Below are 14,896 nucleotides of genomic sequence, written 5' to 3'. Positions count from 1 at the left end.
ATGTTCCCGGAGGTGTCCCCATGCCTTTGCCTATGTTTGACATATTTACCCTAGTTATCAATTGTTGCCCATCCAGTACATCAAAACTACTGGTTTCCATTTTTAGGCCTGTGTAAGACAGGCAAATAGTGGTGTTTCCTACATTCACATTCCCTGAGTTGCAGATACAAGCAGGGGGAGTTATTGTGGGTTTTAATCCTGCCAACACAACATCTACTACCCGTCAGATACTCCTTAGCTGTATCTGAACTATTACCTATTTTCTATCGGAGAATCCGCCTTCCCAAGCTGGCTTCTTCCCCCCAGTGACCAACATCAGAATAGTATCATTGGCTGTTTCTTTGTTCAACCCTGGTATTGGTTCCTTTGCATAAAATGAAGTAATCAACATCCAAAATCATTCTTAACATTGGTACTGCTTTGGGTTCCCACAGAGAGGCGGTGGAGGTGGGTTGCTGGAAATCATTACACGTGTGCCAATGTGTTCCTCTTCCCCTGTAATCCTATGTATGTCACTGTTTCACCCATTTATTATTCTCCACATCCCCGTCCACAAAAGGAACAGTAGGATTTGGAGAGCATAAATACCCTGCCATGTGTGTTTCCATGGTTGCTATTTTCTTGTTTACACCCTAGAGTGTGTGTACGATGGTCCTCGACATCTGATGACTCTCAGGTTCTGTGGTGTCCCTCTGTGGTTCTCTGGCTTTTGGTCTCGACCCCTCTGTGCTGTGGTCTTCCCAGGTTCTCCTCTGGTTCACTCATCGGTGGATCTCAGCCTCTTTTGCTGCATGGTCACTGGAAGGGTCCCATCCATCTTGGTTGGTCCATTTTCTCTTATGGTCTCGTAGTTTCACCCAGTCTCCTACAACAGATGGTCAGAGCATCTGGATCCTCACCTGGGATTGGGTTCTGCTGCTTTCCTCGTGTGAGAGTGGAGAAAACTTACAACAGACGTTAGTTCCTTCATGTACTCAAGATGGTCACACTGTGTCTGTTATGTCTATSGGTCAGTCATAGGTCTCACCMCTGGGGTGTTCATTGGTYGTCTTGTTAACATCTCATAAGGTGTACACCCAATACCTTTGTTAAGGCTGCTGCGCATTTTCATGAGGACAAGGGGCAAGCATTCCACCCAACWMATTTTTGTGGAATGTCAGGCTTTTGCAAGCCCCCCCACCCCTTTGATCATTTAATTAACCCTCTCTGTAATCCCGTTACTCCACRGGTGATAGATGGACACAAACTTCTGRTCAACACCCATCATTTTGGCCACTTGGGCAACCACATCTCCTATGAGATGGGTCCCATTGTCTGCAGACAAAACCTCAGGCACTCTGAACCTGAGTATAATTTCCCTGACTAGCAATTTTGCAACTGTTCGCGCATCGCAGTTGGTGGTGGGAAATGCTTCCACCCACCTGGTGAACCTGTCAATTATCACCAGGCAATATCGCTTTCTTTCTCTTCGCTCTATCATGTCTATGAAATCCATAGCAAGATGAACAAGAGGTCCTTTTGGAGTGGGGAACTTCCCTGGTTGCAGTGGAGTTCCCATGTCTATGTTATATAACAAACATGTCGCGCAACAATAAATTAACTTTTTTATTTTTTATTTTTTTTACACGTGCTGATTCAAATTTTGGCAAAACCATTGGGCCGAAATCTTCTCCTCCTAAATCTTCTGATCATCCTAAATCTTCTCCTAAATCCCCCCTTTGACCAATGGCTCACTCCATAAGCCAATCGGCAAATATTAAAGATCATGGTTGATAGTAAACAGGGCATGCCAGACAAAAGATGTAGCCATAAGCCAGACCTRTTAGTAAACCCTCTTGCTCTCCAAACCCCACTAGCATACGCTGAGTCTGAGTAGACAGTAAGTGCCTTTCTTGCCCCTAATTCACAATCTGTTTTCAGAGCTAATAATTCTGCCTGTTGCGCTGATAAATGTTCTGGTATAACCTCAATATCACTTTCCACATCTACTACAGCAAATCATACATGTTTCTTCCCTGTGCTTTGATCTATATAAGCAGAACCATCAACAAACAGAACCATGTCAGAGTCGAGCAGAGGTTCATCAAACAAGTCTTTGTCCAGTACACATTCCTGGGCTGTCCCGATATCCCTGTTATTGGTCCTTCATTGTTGATTCTGAGGGAAATAAGAACTGTTGGTTTTCTGATTTCCCATTGGCCATGGCTGTCCTCTGTCATTAACTTGTCCTCCTTGTCCATAGGGCATAGGTGGCCCCGGGGGAGCATTTCCAGCTCTGGGCGAGTGGTACTGTGGCTGAGTTTCCTCTTCCTCTGCCGCTGTTGTAACCTCTTCCTCTTTCATTTCCCCCACACTGCGAACTCGCATGCCCCAACAGCCCACAGGTCCAGCATTGAGTGTTGTTCCAGTCATGCAGGGCTCTGGCGGGCCCACCTCTTCTTCCAGTTCATGTTTGTGGGTCACCATAAGGTTKAGTGGTGAAAATCCCATACCCTGTAATTTGGTCCCTTTTCCCCTCATAATTTAGCCTACTGTTCTGATTTGGTGGTGCACATGTAGCCTATAACCTGTTTTAGAGAAATGCAATAATGTAATATTGTAAGAGCTTTCATTGTCTACTTATATGCCCCCTTTATTTATCCTCCGGTTCTGACTTGGTGTACAGGGAGAATAGTATCAGAACGACCCATCTTCTGAATMCTGTCGCTGTATATTTCAAAAGTGCTGAACAAATAGTTATATTGACTACGTCCATCCTTGTCACAACTTCCGCCGAAGTTGGTCCCTCTCCTTGTTCGGGCGGCGTTCGACGTCACCGACCTTCCAGCCATCACTGATCCATTTTTCATTTTCCATTGGTTTTGTCTTGTCTTCCATCACACATGGTTCCAATCCCATCAATTACATGTTGTGTATGTTGTGTTGTTAACCCTCTGTTCCCCCTCATGTCTTTGTCAGTGATTGTTTGATTGTATGTTATGTGSAAGTTATGTTCTGGTGTGCGACGGGTTTTGTACCCACTTTTATTATTTATGTTATGTTTTTTAATACTTATTAAACGGCTCCGTTTATAACAAGTTCGTTCTCCTGCGCCTGACTTCCCTGCCACCAGAACGCACCCATTGCAGTCCTAGCTCGCTCATTGATGTCTTATTCGAAATTACGGATTGCCTCTTATCCGCTCGTCGTCCCCTAATGCCATAGTTTGTACATCTCAATTGTTAATAGAAACCACATTTGTTTAAGCAAGTCAGTCATATCAACTATATTATCTAAAAATGGAAAGAGCATTGGCGACAGGGAGGAAAAAAATCCCGCAGTTTGAGGTCATGTGGCAGAAAGTGATAAGTACAATGGAGATAGGGGTTGGGGCTAGTGGGTCTGGGCAAGTGTGATGTAGTGATGCTTGTATAATGTCGTCGTTTGTATGTGTATGTTTTGTRTTTTCTATAAAATATCAAACACAATCTTATAAAAAAGAAGAGAGAAACCTAAGGCTGAAAACCTRGCGTGGGTGTATTTMCAGCGTTTCCTGTTCAGCAACTTGCATCTGAAGAAACCACAGACACAAACTGCTACAAAAAGAACCGCCTTTATCTTTCAACATCCAGCTCTGACAGCTTTAGCAGTTTAGTGCCAGTTCATGTTAGTCCTCCAGAGATGACTAACGCCACCTGCAACATCACCCACTACAGGTACCCTCTCTTCACGGCCACCTACAGTGGCGTGCTGGCCCTGGGTCTTCCCCTCAACACCTTCTCTCTGTGGCTCCTGTTATGCCGCTTGGGGGTCCGCTCGGTGCCCTTGATCTACATGGCCAACCTGGCCCTCTCAGACCTCCTCTTCACCCTCTCCATGCCGCTCCGGATCCTGTACTACGCCAGGCGCCACTGGCCCTATGGACACCTGGCCTGCATGGTCTCTGGGACTCTGTTTAACGTCAACCTCTACTCCAGCTCCTTCTTCATCATGTTTATTAGCGTGGACCGGTTCTTGGCTGTGGTCTATCCTCTGCGCTCACGCCCGCTGAGGAGGATCGGTGTGGCCTGGAAGGCATGTGCGGCCGTATGGGTGGTGATTGGKGCCATGGCGGTGCCAGTGGCACTGACTCACCATGCCAGACAGAACCCGTGCGTAGGGTGGATTTGCTTCGAGGGCTACACTCAGGACGAGTGGCGCTTTGGGTTCCATATCATCTGTGTGGCTGCTGTCGTGGGAAATGTCATTCCGTTCGCTGTAATTGTGGGCTGTACGGTGGTCGTGGTGCATAAGCTGAGAGTGCAGAAGGCCTCCTCTTCCTCATCCTCTTCCTCTGTGGATAAGAGCCGAATGGTGTGGCTGCTTGTGATCAACCTTGTGATCTACACAGTGTGTTTCATCCCCTTTCATGTTGCAGTAGTCCTATTTGGGCTCCACAAGCTACGATTCCTGCAATCCCAGTTCCCCTTCTTTGACTTCCATATTGGAACTATCTGCTTGGCTAGTGCCAACAGCTTCCTGGATCCTCTCATCTACTACTTCAGCTCCAAGATTCTGAAGATGGGGAGAGGGCATACAGGAACTGAAGTTAAATTCCATGGTTCTGCCTAGTTCTGCCTKGCAGTGGAGGACTGGCATTAGTAGTGGTGAGAATGCTAGAGATGGTCTTGAATGAGTTAATGGTGGACTTTGTTGTTCTTACACATTCTATACTGTATTTATGTATGCGTGTGAGAAGTCAAGTGGCAAATGGAAGGCAGTTACATTGGTTAGGATGTTGACTGAAGAAGCACCCTCATTTGTCCTGTATCGCTTAGTCTCATTTTTGTGAAAACTTCTTCTGTCTATTATGAGTGTGATGGGGAACGAAATGTCAGTTGTGGTGTGTGCTTGTTTGTGTGGCAGGAGAGAGAGGTCACTAATAGCCCTGAAGTATCGTAGATACATAATTAATGTACCAAATGTTGTATATGACAGTTAAATTGTAGCTTCGTCCTATATTATTATATTTTATAAAGCCGTTTTATAAACCTGTTGAATGTCTTCCTCTGAAGGGAGATGCAGTTGAAATGTTGCAATGTTATTTTCTCTGATTATTGGTCATTGGTCTGACTTCTGTGCTTGGATTTGCCGCAATGGAATGATGTATTGTGAAAATGTTTCTATAAGAAATATATTAAACGTTCATTTAGCCTTTGTATTCTCATGTGTCATTCTGTTTCTCTAAAACACACACACAGGACAATGAAAATGCAAAGGTAAAAGAACTAAGCCGTGTAGTTGAATTGTTTATTCATTAGGTACTGTAGTAGGATAAGCTATTACAAGTCAAATGACAGTACAGCATGGCGAGTCAGAAGAGAAGGGGACAGATCATGAAAATATACATCATACAGTAGGTCCATTTAAAACAGCAACAGAATTCCTTCATATCATACAGTATAGTAAAAAAAAAAGGTTAAGAGAGCAAGACAGGCAAGCAATGAAGAGATAGTAGATCAGGATAGCAGGTATGGAACCTGGCTACAAGGATTCAACTGCAGACAAGAGGCTGATCCCACTAGACAGAAGGAAGAGGACGACCACGTCCCAATTCTCCACCCTTCTCCGGAAGTGTTCACTTGCACACAGAATCAGGAAGTAGCCAAAGACACGCAGAAAGAAAGAGTTGAAATCTAAAACCGGTCCCACTGTAGGTAATTTATAAAGCTAGATCCATCCCCAAATATGCCTAAGTAACACCCTCACGACTCAACATAGCGTTAATGACTATATATTTGGTTCCGTTGGCCCATTGAAAGCACTGCTACTTCAGTCTAAGCCATGTGAGAGCCAGACAGAGTCAATGAGTGGAAGATACCACAAAGAGGGACAAACCATAGAGAAATGATCAGTCAATCACAAAACAAGTTTAGATAAAAATCTATGCATATACAGTATATATTGCTTATAGGAATGATGCAAAATACATATACAGAATTCATGATTTACATAACAGGCGAAAAAACATTCTAATATACGAGGTATGTTTCGGGCATTTCTGGACAACGGATAAACATGCCAACTCAATCTGAATCGATTGAAGTAAAAACCCGAGACAACTCATCTGATTATGCTGGCGTCGACGTCAAATGAAGACATATCAAATCCCCCAAAAAACATCTGTGCAAGATGACATTAAAACCCAAGGAACAAAAAAGCTAAGGATTCCTTGCATTACCGGCATTATCAAAATATACAGACCATTGGAATAGAAAAACAAATAAAACCAACACCAGAGCAGTAAACAACCCTTCAACTTGGGACAAAAAAAGGAATAAAAGTAAACATTAAAACCAATAACTATTTGGACAAACACAATCTTTTTAAAGTGCAATATAACGCCTAAGGGAGGTGCGAGGTATGGTTTAAGAGTTGGCTTGGTGGTGTAGGGAGGCCATCTTGCCATCTTCTCMCTCAGAAAAGTTAGACCCTGTCACAGATCACCGTCTCGACAACAAAGGTATTCTCAAAGTGACGGATGCTGTGGCAGTTCCTCGCCTCGCGCTTGTCGATGCCTGGAGAGAGGGATGGAGAAGAAGAGAAGATAGGTAAAGCTTACATCCAGCRTTATGTGTCATGTTCAATTATGTTCTACCTATAACATACTTTTGATATGATATGGTTTGGGATATCTATTGTGCTATTGCTGTGGTGGGTTACAGAGGTACTGGCCACTCCCCATTTGTGTTCATATATCCACATATTAGGCGCCTAATAACCATTATGATACAGTTTATGAACAGGCATCCTTATAAGACTAGATAGCTATAGCCCACTGCCTACCTCACTCACTGTTACCATGACTACCAGTACCAGCCTCGTCTTGGATCAATGGAGTCGCCTATCAGTCCATATGTGTTCAGTGGCAAGGAAGCATGTTACATCAATGCTCTGGTTCTATAACTGGCCAATCACAGAGCCACACGAAGGATATTCCTACTGCGCAGCACTTCCTTCCCCACGCACGCTGCCTGATGGTGTGTTGGAGAAATGACTCACAAACACACACGCTATGTCTCTGACATGATAATCATACAGGGATGTGTGTGTGGAAGTTCGCCAAACAACTCATATTGTGGGAGGCTAGCGCCTGGCTGAGCCCACACACATACACGTATGTGCATGCTCTCACACACACACACACACACACACACACACTCCCTGTCTGAGCCCACACAGGAAGCTCCGATATCGACATGGCCATCTCCATTTCCTCTGCGATGATGGGTTTCACATGGCCACTTCTGACGGTCAGTGTTCCTCCCACCACACAGTCAGTCAACCCACGGATTCTCTGTTGACTCAGCGACTACTGTGAAAACACACACTCTTCTGTTCTCCTCTCCTCTCTACAGGAGAGGACGTGTCTAACTGATAGCATAGCACTTACATGCATCTCACGTTGCCAAGGACATCAGTGTGGGTGTGAGTGCGAAATTGTACGCGGGTGTGTGAGATAGAGGGAAAAAGAATATGTGTGTGTGTGTGTGTGTGTGTGTGTGTGTAGTACTTACGTCGGCGTGCATCGCGTCGGCGTTTGAGGCGGTAGGTGTCTTTGCCATAACAGAGCCGGTGGATGAAGGGTCCCAGCTGTCTCATGTTCCTCACCCTCCCCGTCACCACCATCTCCTCCTGGATGATGTAGGTCTGGGGCAGATACGTTCCCCTCTGTTGGAGAGGGAGACAAACACACTTTATATCACAGGCCGTACACAGATTAAGTCAGATATGACCGCAGTGTTCTACTGTAGGATACACACGCAAACGAACACCCAAACAGAATGTCTCTCTGAAGGACACACACACACACTCACACACCTCTGACAGACATCACACAACAGCATACCTTGACATTGACCAGCAGCTCCCACAGGTTCCGTGGTGGCATGACCAGGGTGGTGTTGAGCTCAATCACGTAACACTTGTCCAGGGCAATGTCATGGTACGCAGTCAGACCCTGGAATTAGACATGACAGCAACAAATGTATCATCAATTCCGAGGTATTGAATAACTTTTTACCTTTGAGTAGCAGAAAGGTATTTGCTAACCACGTCTTGCAGCAGAGTTGGAGGAAGGAAGTGTCAGCAGTCTGACACTTCCTAACAGAGAAGGTCTCAAAACTGTCATTGCCTTGTAGACACATTCTCCAGAATCATATGCTCATATGTATAACAATTGGCAATGGGTGAGTCTTCTGGCACAAAATGGCTACCTTGTATCATACTCCACATTGGCTGTGTGTATTGACATAGGGATGACTGAGGGTCCCTTGGCTCTTACCCTGTGGAAGTCGTGGATGATGTCTGCAGGGTCGCTCCCTCCGAAATGGGGTACGGGCACGCTGATCTGCTCATAGTTGTCGTCCAGGTAGATGCCCACGTTCTCCTCCAGCTCCTGTCTGCCGTGCATGGGGGCGTGCACCGAGTCCTCATACAGAACCCTGCAGTGGAACAGACTGTCCTCGGGAATCTAGAACACACAGGGAGAACAGATCAGAACAGGGTTAGGATAGTCGGGGATAGCTATATGTGGTATATCTATATCATTGATCATTGGTTCAATCAGAACCAATCTGTCTGTATGATTGAATATGTGAGGGATGATGTAGCAGGTAGTAGTAGCTACTACTGGTAGTTGTACAGTAGTATAGTTTAGTAAGGTGTGTGAGGTAGTATGTAAAAGTAATAATATTTTACCTGTAGTATGAAAAATAAGTGAATAGTGGTAGTTGTATTATAGTAGTATAGTGAAGTACAGTAGTATAGTACCTGTGGTATGAAGTAATAGCGATAGACATATATGGAGGCCAGCACCAGTCCTGACATGAACACCACCAGGCCAAAGGTGGGACAAAGCAGTCCATTCAGATGAGACTTCTTGGGCCTCAGAGGAAGAACAAGCTCCTGGTGGAAGAAACAATACACAGGTCAGACCTACAGGCCAGTGTTAGATAAGAGTGATAAGAATTATCAGCAGGATGCTTCCACTATGAAACAGACGTTTCCGTTTCACTCAAGTAGCTAAGCAGTTATCTTCACCCAAGAAGAAAAGCAGGACTATGCTATCATCAAGTTCATCTGAGCAGAAATAATCAGTCATATAATATCTTTAGAGTGAAGTTTTTACACAGCGACACTTTCCTGTGCTACACCCAAGAAGAAAAGCAGGACTATGCTATCATCAAGTTCATCTGAGCAGAAATAATCAGTCATATAATATCTTTAGAGTGAGGTTTTTACACAGCGACACTTTCCTGTGCTACACCCTACCAAGCCATATCTTGCTTGTTTAGTCTGTGATGAGATGACTCTGTCCTTGCCAAGTGGTTAGTCAGAGAGGAATTCTCCAAGACGTACTGTAGGCTGAAGGCTGGAGATGCTGGAGATGCCTCCTCATCCCAACAGCCCACCCACAGTCTATCAGCCCTACCGTCAGTCTGTTCGCTATTAGCGATACGCTAGTCGCTAGCTAGAGACGGTACCCACACACGGTTGCTAGGGACTACGGAGGATCAAACGGGATGAGACGGATTGTGTTGTGTGTGCCCGAGTGACGGCGAAGGAGGCTGGCACGGTTGTCTGGGAGCTCTATTCATAGACCTCTACTTCCAAGTGCCTTATTTATAGCTGTGACAGCTGTTACATCACCACCTCCGGTGGGAGGGAGATCAGAGCGATTGCGTGGAAGAGGAATCTCAAGCCGGAGTTGGTATTAATAGTCTTTATACAGATTTGGCATATACGCGTATCCTATGACGCCTTTGCAAGAATCCCCTGTCTCCGACCCAATGTAGACTATTTCTAAATCTGATGGAGGGTAGAGTTATCTAGCTCGTAGGCCTACAGTTGCTCAGTTTGACAGTCCAACTGCAAAACTCAAAATGCATTTATTCTGCCACCTGTAGAAATAAAATGCAATGTTTGCCACAAATGGCAGGACAACACTATACCATCCAGGTGTTCTCTAATGACACAGACCTACAACTGTGACGTCAACGCTAACAGATTGAGCGGCCACATATAGAAACAACAGTGTTTGAATACTAAGAGTCAACACTTTTGGCAAAGGTTTTTTAGGCAAATCCAGTATGGCCACCCTTTTARCAGCTCCCTGACAGTTATGTAACCAAATGCATATGTCTTATGACTCTCTACAGTGTGACTTAATTTCTTTCCTCGTCGCCTTTCCTTCATCTGGTTTGAATGAACAGAACAGATGAAAGCCACCCGAAGTAAACCTATATGGCACCTACCAAATTGCACCTGTGAAGTATTTTCAGATCAGTGCAGATTGCATAGATTAGGGTGATCATGACACAAGGAAAATAAATCACATTACACTATTTTAATAAATGCATTGCGTCCTCATTTGCATTTATTTTATAATACAACAACCCCACTGCGCAGGTGGCCCTCACGCGCAACCTTCTGGATTGGCCGCGTAAACCACTTCGGTGACGTAACCATAGCGCAGCAATAACGTCTCCATTTGTATGCACAATTTGCATCGTAATTATTGATGTGATACAACTTAACAATATCAACCTATAAAACGTTTTGTCTTGAAAGCTTTCGATAAACATAACTATTATTCGACTAAAATTGTATAGGATAGCCTAGGATTCGTTGCTACATCTGTGGTGTATTCATTACGGCAACTGTTTAACGGAAGCAAACAGCAAAACGAGAGTTTCTATTGGACTAATTAAGGTAAATCCCGGCCCGTTTCGTTCAGTTTATGAAACGTTTTGCAACAAAATCAGCGGAATGAATACACCCCTGCAGTGTGTCGNCCCAGCTAGCCTAAGAAGGTGACCTAATGTCAACATCCTCCGGCTGTGCTGTCTAGCTTGTATCTGTTTTAAAAGGTTACTTTAGATCTGTGTTTCCAGCTCTTTCACTGCAACAGTGTATCATTGCTGGTAACAATAGTACCAATAATACTAACAATAAATGATGTCGTGGTACTATATGTAGATTGACCTACTGCTGCTGTTATGGTCTGTTTTGGAAAAATAGCCCTGATATAATCTAATTATTGCATCTTGGTCAGCAAAAAATCCCTCTTTCTCAACAACGGCATGTCAATACATGGAACATAGAAAAGAGATGCTGAACTCACGTGTTCATAGGGCATGAGAATCTCGGCTTTGTCTCCATCGAGCTCCTTCTCTGCTTTCTGCGCCGAGACCGACTGGAAAGTAATCTTCACCATCTTTGTATATCTTTTTCAATACACTGACTTCCTCATTCGATGCTGGTTGATTATATAGTTGCACGGTTCTTTCGCCCCCGTCCTATCAAGATCCTCTCTGACCTCAGATAAGCGTAGTTGTGACGAACAACCGCATGTGGGACTCGAAAAAAATCATACCCTTATCACTTTTCAAAATAATTGTCGACATCCATATGAGGTTGATTCAAATGTTGCTTTTATTAGCCTGTTGTTTATGTTATTGTGTTTTATAATAATTGAGTTTGTATAAATATTGCTGGACTGAAAACAGTTTCCACCTAAATGGACGTTTTTCACTGCATTAATTAGATTCTGAATATGGTGTTTCTTTGCAAGATTGGTTAGGGGACCTTTATTTTGAAGGTTTGCACCAGATATGGGTATAATTTCCTCATCTTATTTTTWGCGCTTTTTCTTCTCTGATTTGACCGAATAAACTCTGATCATCCGGAAGTCTATAATGATACGCCTATACAGGAATGATACTGAAATTATCTCTTTAATGACGTGAAATTTGATATGTGAATGTTAACCACACATGTATAATCACTACGGAGTCTGAGTTTACACAGTCGGAAATTTACTTTGTGTTTAATTTAGCTGTTTTATTATTCTAAAGGCCATACTATAATGCCTACGCATKAATAAACTATTCATATGAGATAACAACTCCTATAGCAATGTATTAGCTGTCTGTCTGTTAGATCGTAGCAATAGAGGGCAAATGGAGAAACATCTTCAATTCATTTCATTTCACAACTCTCAATAAAGWTAAGCATTGGAGCCCATGTGCCAAAGGTTGAGTTGGCCTACAATAATATATATAAACATTTTGATTTTGTCATTTTAGCAGATGTTCTGTTTGGACTTACAGTCGTGAGTACATGCATTTCTATTTGTACAGGTCCCCAGTGGGAATCGAACCCACAACACCGGCATTCCAAGTGCCACGCTCTACCAACTAAGCCACATGGTGTTGAGAAAACTTTCTTTAGCCTATTCAAGACTAAGGATGGACGATATGTGACACATTTTCTTATTCAAATGTGGCCTAATGTCCCATTCTGTTAATTGTCTTGAATTGGGTTGGAATTGGCCTCGACTTTGGACATGACATGTATTAAGTGCAATGGCCCACAACTAAACTTGAAATACACGTAAAGGTGACTAATTACGCAACGTGAGAATTGTCTGTTAATGTTGAACGATTCAATAGGCTAATGGTTTGGCAATTTGGTTAAGTGTTTGTTTGAGTCGGAACGTATGATGATGAGTACAAAATCAAACATTTATAGGGCACATTCAAAATGATCCTTTAGGCATATTGTTTACTTATTGTTTTATATTTCCTAATTGAATAAATGTTATGTGTTGTTATGATTAATTGCCTCTGCGATTTCTTGTTATAATTTCATTTCCATCTATCTTTCAAAGCATWTTTTWWTWWWWTKATTTAACCTTTATTTAACCRGATAGGCTAGTTGAGAACAAGTTCTCATTTAGAGGTCGCAGTTGTAAATATTGATATTGGTCTCAGGWGCAGACTAGAATTGTGGGTTATAAAATGAAAACTTATTTCTGGCTGGRATAGAAACCAAATAATATCCCTCTTGTGGTCTAGGCAAATCCTCTCCCTCTGGAGACAATTTCTATGGTGCACAGAGGACAAAAGGCTAGACCAGCGATTGGCTGATTCGCAAGTGCGCTGAACAATCTCTTGCTCGCGCAGTCAGCCCCTCTATTCACATTTAAATGAGGCGTTATAAATACCTACTACTACTGGCACTGTCGTTGCGCTTGAGGCTGCATAACAAATCTAGTACCCGTCTGCGCAAAAGTACAGCTCGGCTTTGTTTGCAGCAGGGACCGGCGGCCATCTGTCCCATTTACGGAGTGTAACGGTCGTGTGGATTTACCAAACCTCGGGCAGTGTCTGGGTTAAACTTCTACAACATGGCCCCCACTCACAATATCAAAAAAGAACYGAGTAGAGACGAAGATGAATACTATGGCATTAAAGTGGACAGAAAGGTAGGCCAAAGTGACGATAATTGTCGTGTATTGAGTGTTCTTTGGTTTGACTAAATGTAGCCTAATTTATTAATGTGGCGGTGAATTATTTTTATTTTTTTCCAGATCAGAAAGCCGTTGGTTGAGAAAAAGAGACGGGCTCGCATCAATGAAAGTTTACAGGAACTCAGAGTTCTTCTCGCAGACACAGATGTACGTTTTTGCACATCTTATGTCACTTTATATCACATGTCCCCTCTCTTTGTGTAGTCTATTGTCGTTGCATTGTAAACCAGTTATTTACATTGTAGCCTATCAATATGCCATTCACAGTTACAATCAAAGATGGAGAATGCCGAAGTGCTGGAAATGACTGTAAAACGAGTGGAGAGTATCCTTCAAAACCAAGCACAAGGTAAACTATAGGATTATGCACTTATGCACATGAACATTTTCACCCAACTGGTAGAATGTTGTTTGTGTAAGGCCCATATTCAGTGTGTCTCATTAGTGTATCTCTCTAGCTCTGTTTCTACCTGCCTCTAACATGCGTACTTCATTCTGATCTTGATCTGATCTTGTCTGTTTACACTTATAAGATCTGATCACAATCAGATCACAATGCGTCTTTTAATCGTCTACACCTGTCTAAAAATGTGGGCAACATCAGAATGTGAACAGGATCAGGACCAATAATGAATGTTAGAACCAGGTATAAACSGGGCTTCTGTCTGTGCTCTGTCAGAGGTAGACCCAGTGAACCAGGAGGCGAGTGAAAGGTTCGCTGCTGGCTACATCCAGTGCATGCATGAGGTGCACACCTTCGTGTCCAGCTGCCCGGGAATCGACGCGACTCTCGCGGCGGAGCTCTTGAACCACCTCCTGGAATGTATGCCTCTGAACGACGAGGACAGACTCCAGGTGATGCTCCAGGATATTATGGCGGACTGCTCCACTAATGGCAGTAGCACTTGGCCCAGTTCTGAGGGCATTTACGCAGCACTGGTCTCCCCTGGAGGAAGGAGAATCCCCAGCGGAAKCTCCTCAACCCTCTCCCCAGCGCCCTCCACCACCTCCAGCGATGACCTGTGCTCRGATCTGGACGAGACTGACTCTGAGCAGAGCCACATCTCTGTGGACGCTGAAAACCAGGATGTTCTGAACATGCCCAGAGTGGCCTATTCCAAGTCCATGTGGAGACCTTGGTAGAGCCAAATTACTGTAGGCCTACAACTGTCAGTTACTAGAGGAATAGCCTAAAAAWGTTATTGTATATTGTGTTTTATTCTGTATATTTGAAGATACAATTCCTTGTAATCTTGTTAGACTGTTGGATGAGAGACGTAGGAATAGCATGAGAAGTGGGACATTATCACTACAATGACTATACTTGGTAATGCAAAGTCWGGTTGCAAGTAGGCTAGAGGTGGCATCATTTTAAAAAGCAATTTTTGTGCTTTTAGCCAGAATTCTAGATTGTACAGATGTAAATATGTATTTGTTGATAGTATGGCTGTATAGAAAGTACCATGTCCTAGTAAACCACACCCAGTAATGCCGTGTTGTGTGGAAATTATTTTATTTGTGTAGGTTTAATAAAATAAATATTTTATGTTATCTGTAACATTG

The 14,896-nt window shown here is 43.4% G+C and overlaps 3 protein-coding genes across 3 annotated transcripts; 2 read left to right on the top strand and 1 right to left on the bottom strand.

Annotated features, from left to right (window-relative positions):
* The first annotated feature begins 3,606 nt into the window (after positions 1–3,606).
* On the top strand, positions 3,607–5,175 carry lpar5a (lysophosphatidic acid receptor 5a). Its single transcript, XM_023977720.1, has one exon. It carries the CDS (start codon positions 3,661–3,663, stop codon positions 4,588–4,590), a length of 930 nt encoding a protein of 309 aa, XP_023833488.1. The 5' UTR covers positions 3,607–3,660; the 3' UTR covers positions 4,591–5,175.
* An 853-nt stretch (positions 5,176–6,028) lies between these two features.
* On the bottom strand, positions 6,029–11,338 carry LOC111957013 (integral membrane protein 2C-like). Its single transcript, XM_023977721.2, has 6 exons — positions 11,144–11,338; positions 8,791–8,925; positions 8,303–8,491; positions 7,868–7,978; positions 7,536–7,689; positions 6,029–6,536 (listed from the first exon to the last, which is right to left on the bottom strand). Exons 1-6 carry the CDS (start codon positions 11,234–11,236, stop codon positions 6,445–6,447), a joined length of 774 nt encoding a protein of 257 aa, XP_023833489.1. The 5' UTR covers positions 11,237–11,338; the 3' UTR covers positions 6,029–6,444.
* Positions 11,339–12,998: 1,660 nt separating this feature from the next.
* On the top strand, positions 12,999–14,601 carry hes6 (hes family bHLH transcription factor 6). Its single transcript, XM_023978085.2, has 4 exons — positions 12,999–13,288; positions 13,394–13,480; positions 13,601–13,682; positions 14,013–14,601. The coding sequence occupies exons 1-4, from the start codon at positions 13,211–13,213 to the stop codon at positions 14,474–14,476; spliced, it is 711 nt and encodes a 236-aa protein (XP_023833853.1). The 5' UTR covers positions 12,999–13,210; the 3' UTR covers positions 14,477–14,601.
* Positions 14,602–14,896: the final 295 nt, after the last annotated feature.

Source organism: Salvelinus sp. IW2-2015, linkage group LG32 (assembly GCF_002910315.2).
Source record: "Salvelinus sp. IW2-2015 linkage group LG32, ASM291031v2, whole genome shotgun sequence".
Taxonomy (NCBI): Eukaryota; Metazoa; Chordata; class Actinopteri; order Salmoniformes; family Salmonidae; genus Salvelinus; species Salvelinus sp. IW2-2015.
Note: the sequence above shows the minus strand (reverse complement) of the source record. Positions and strands in the feature narration are given on the sequence as shown.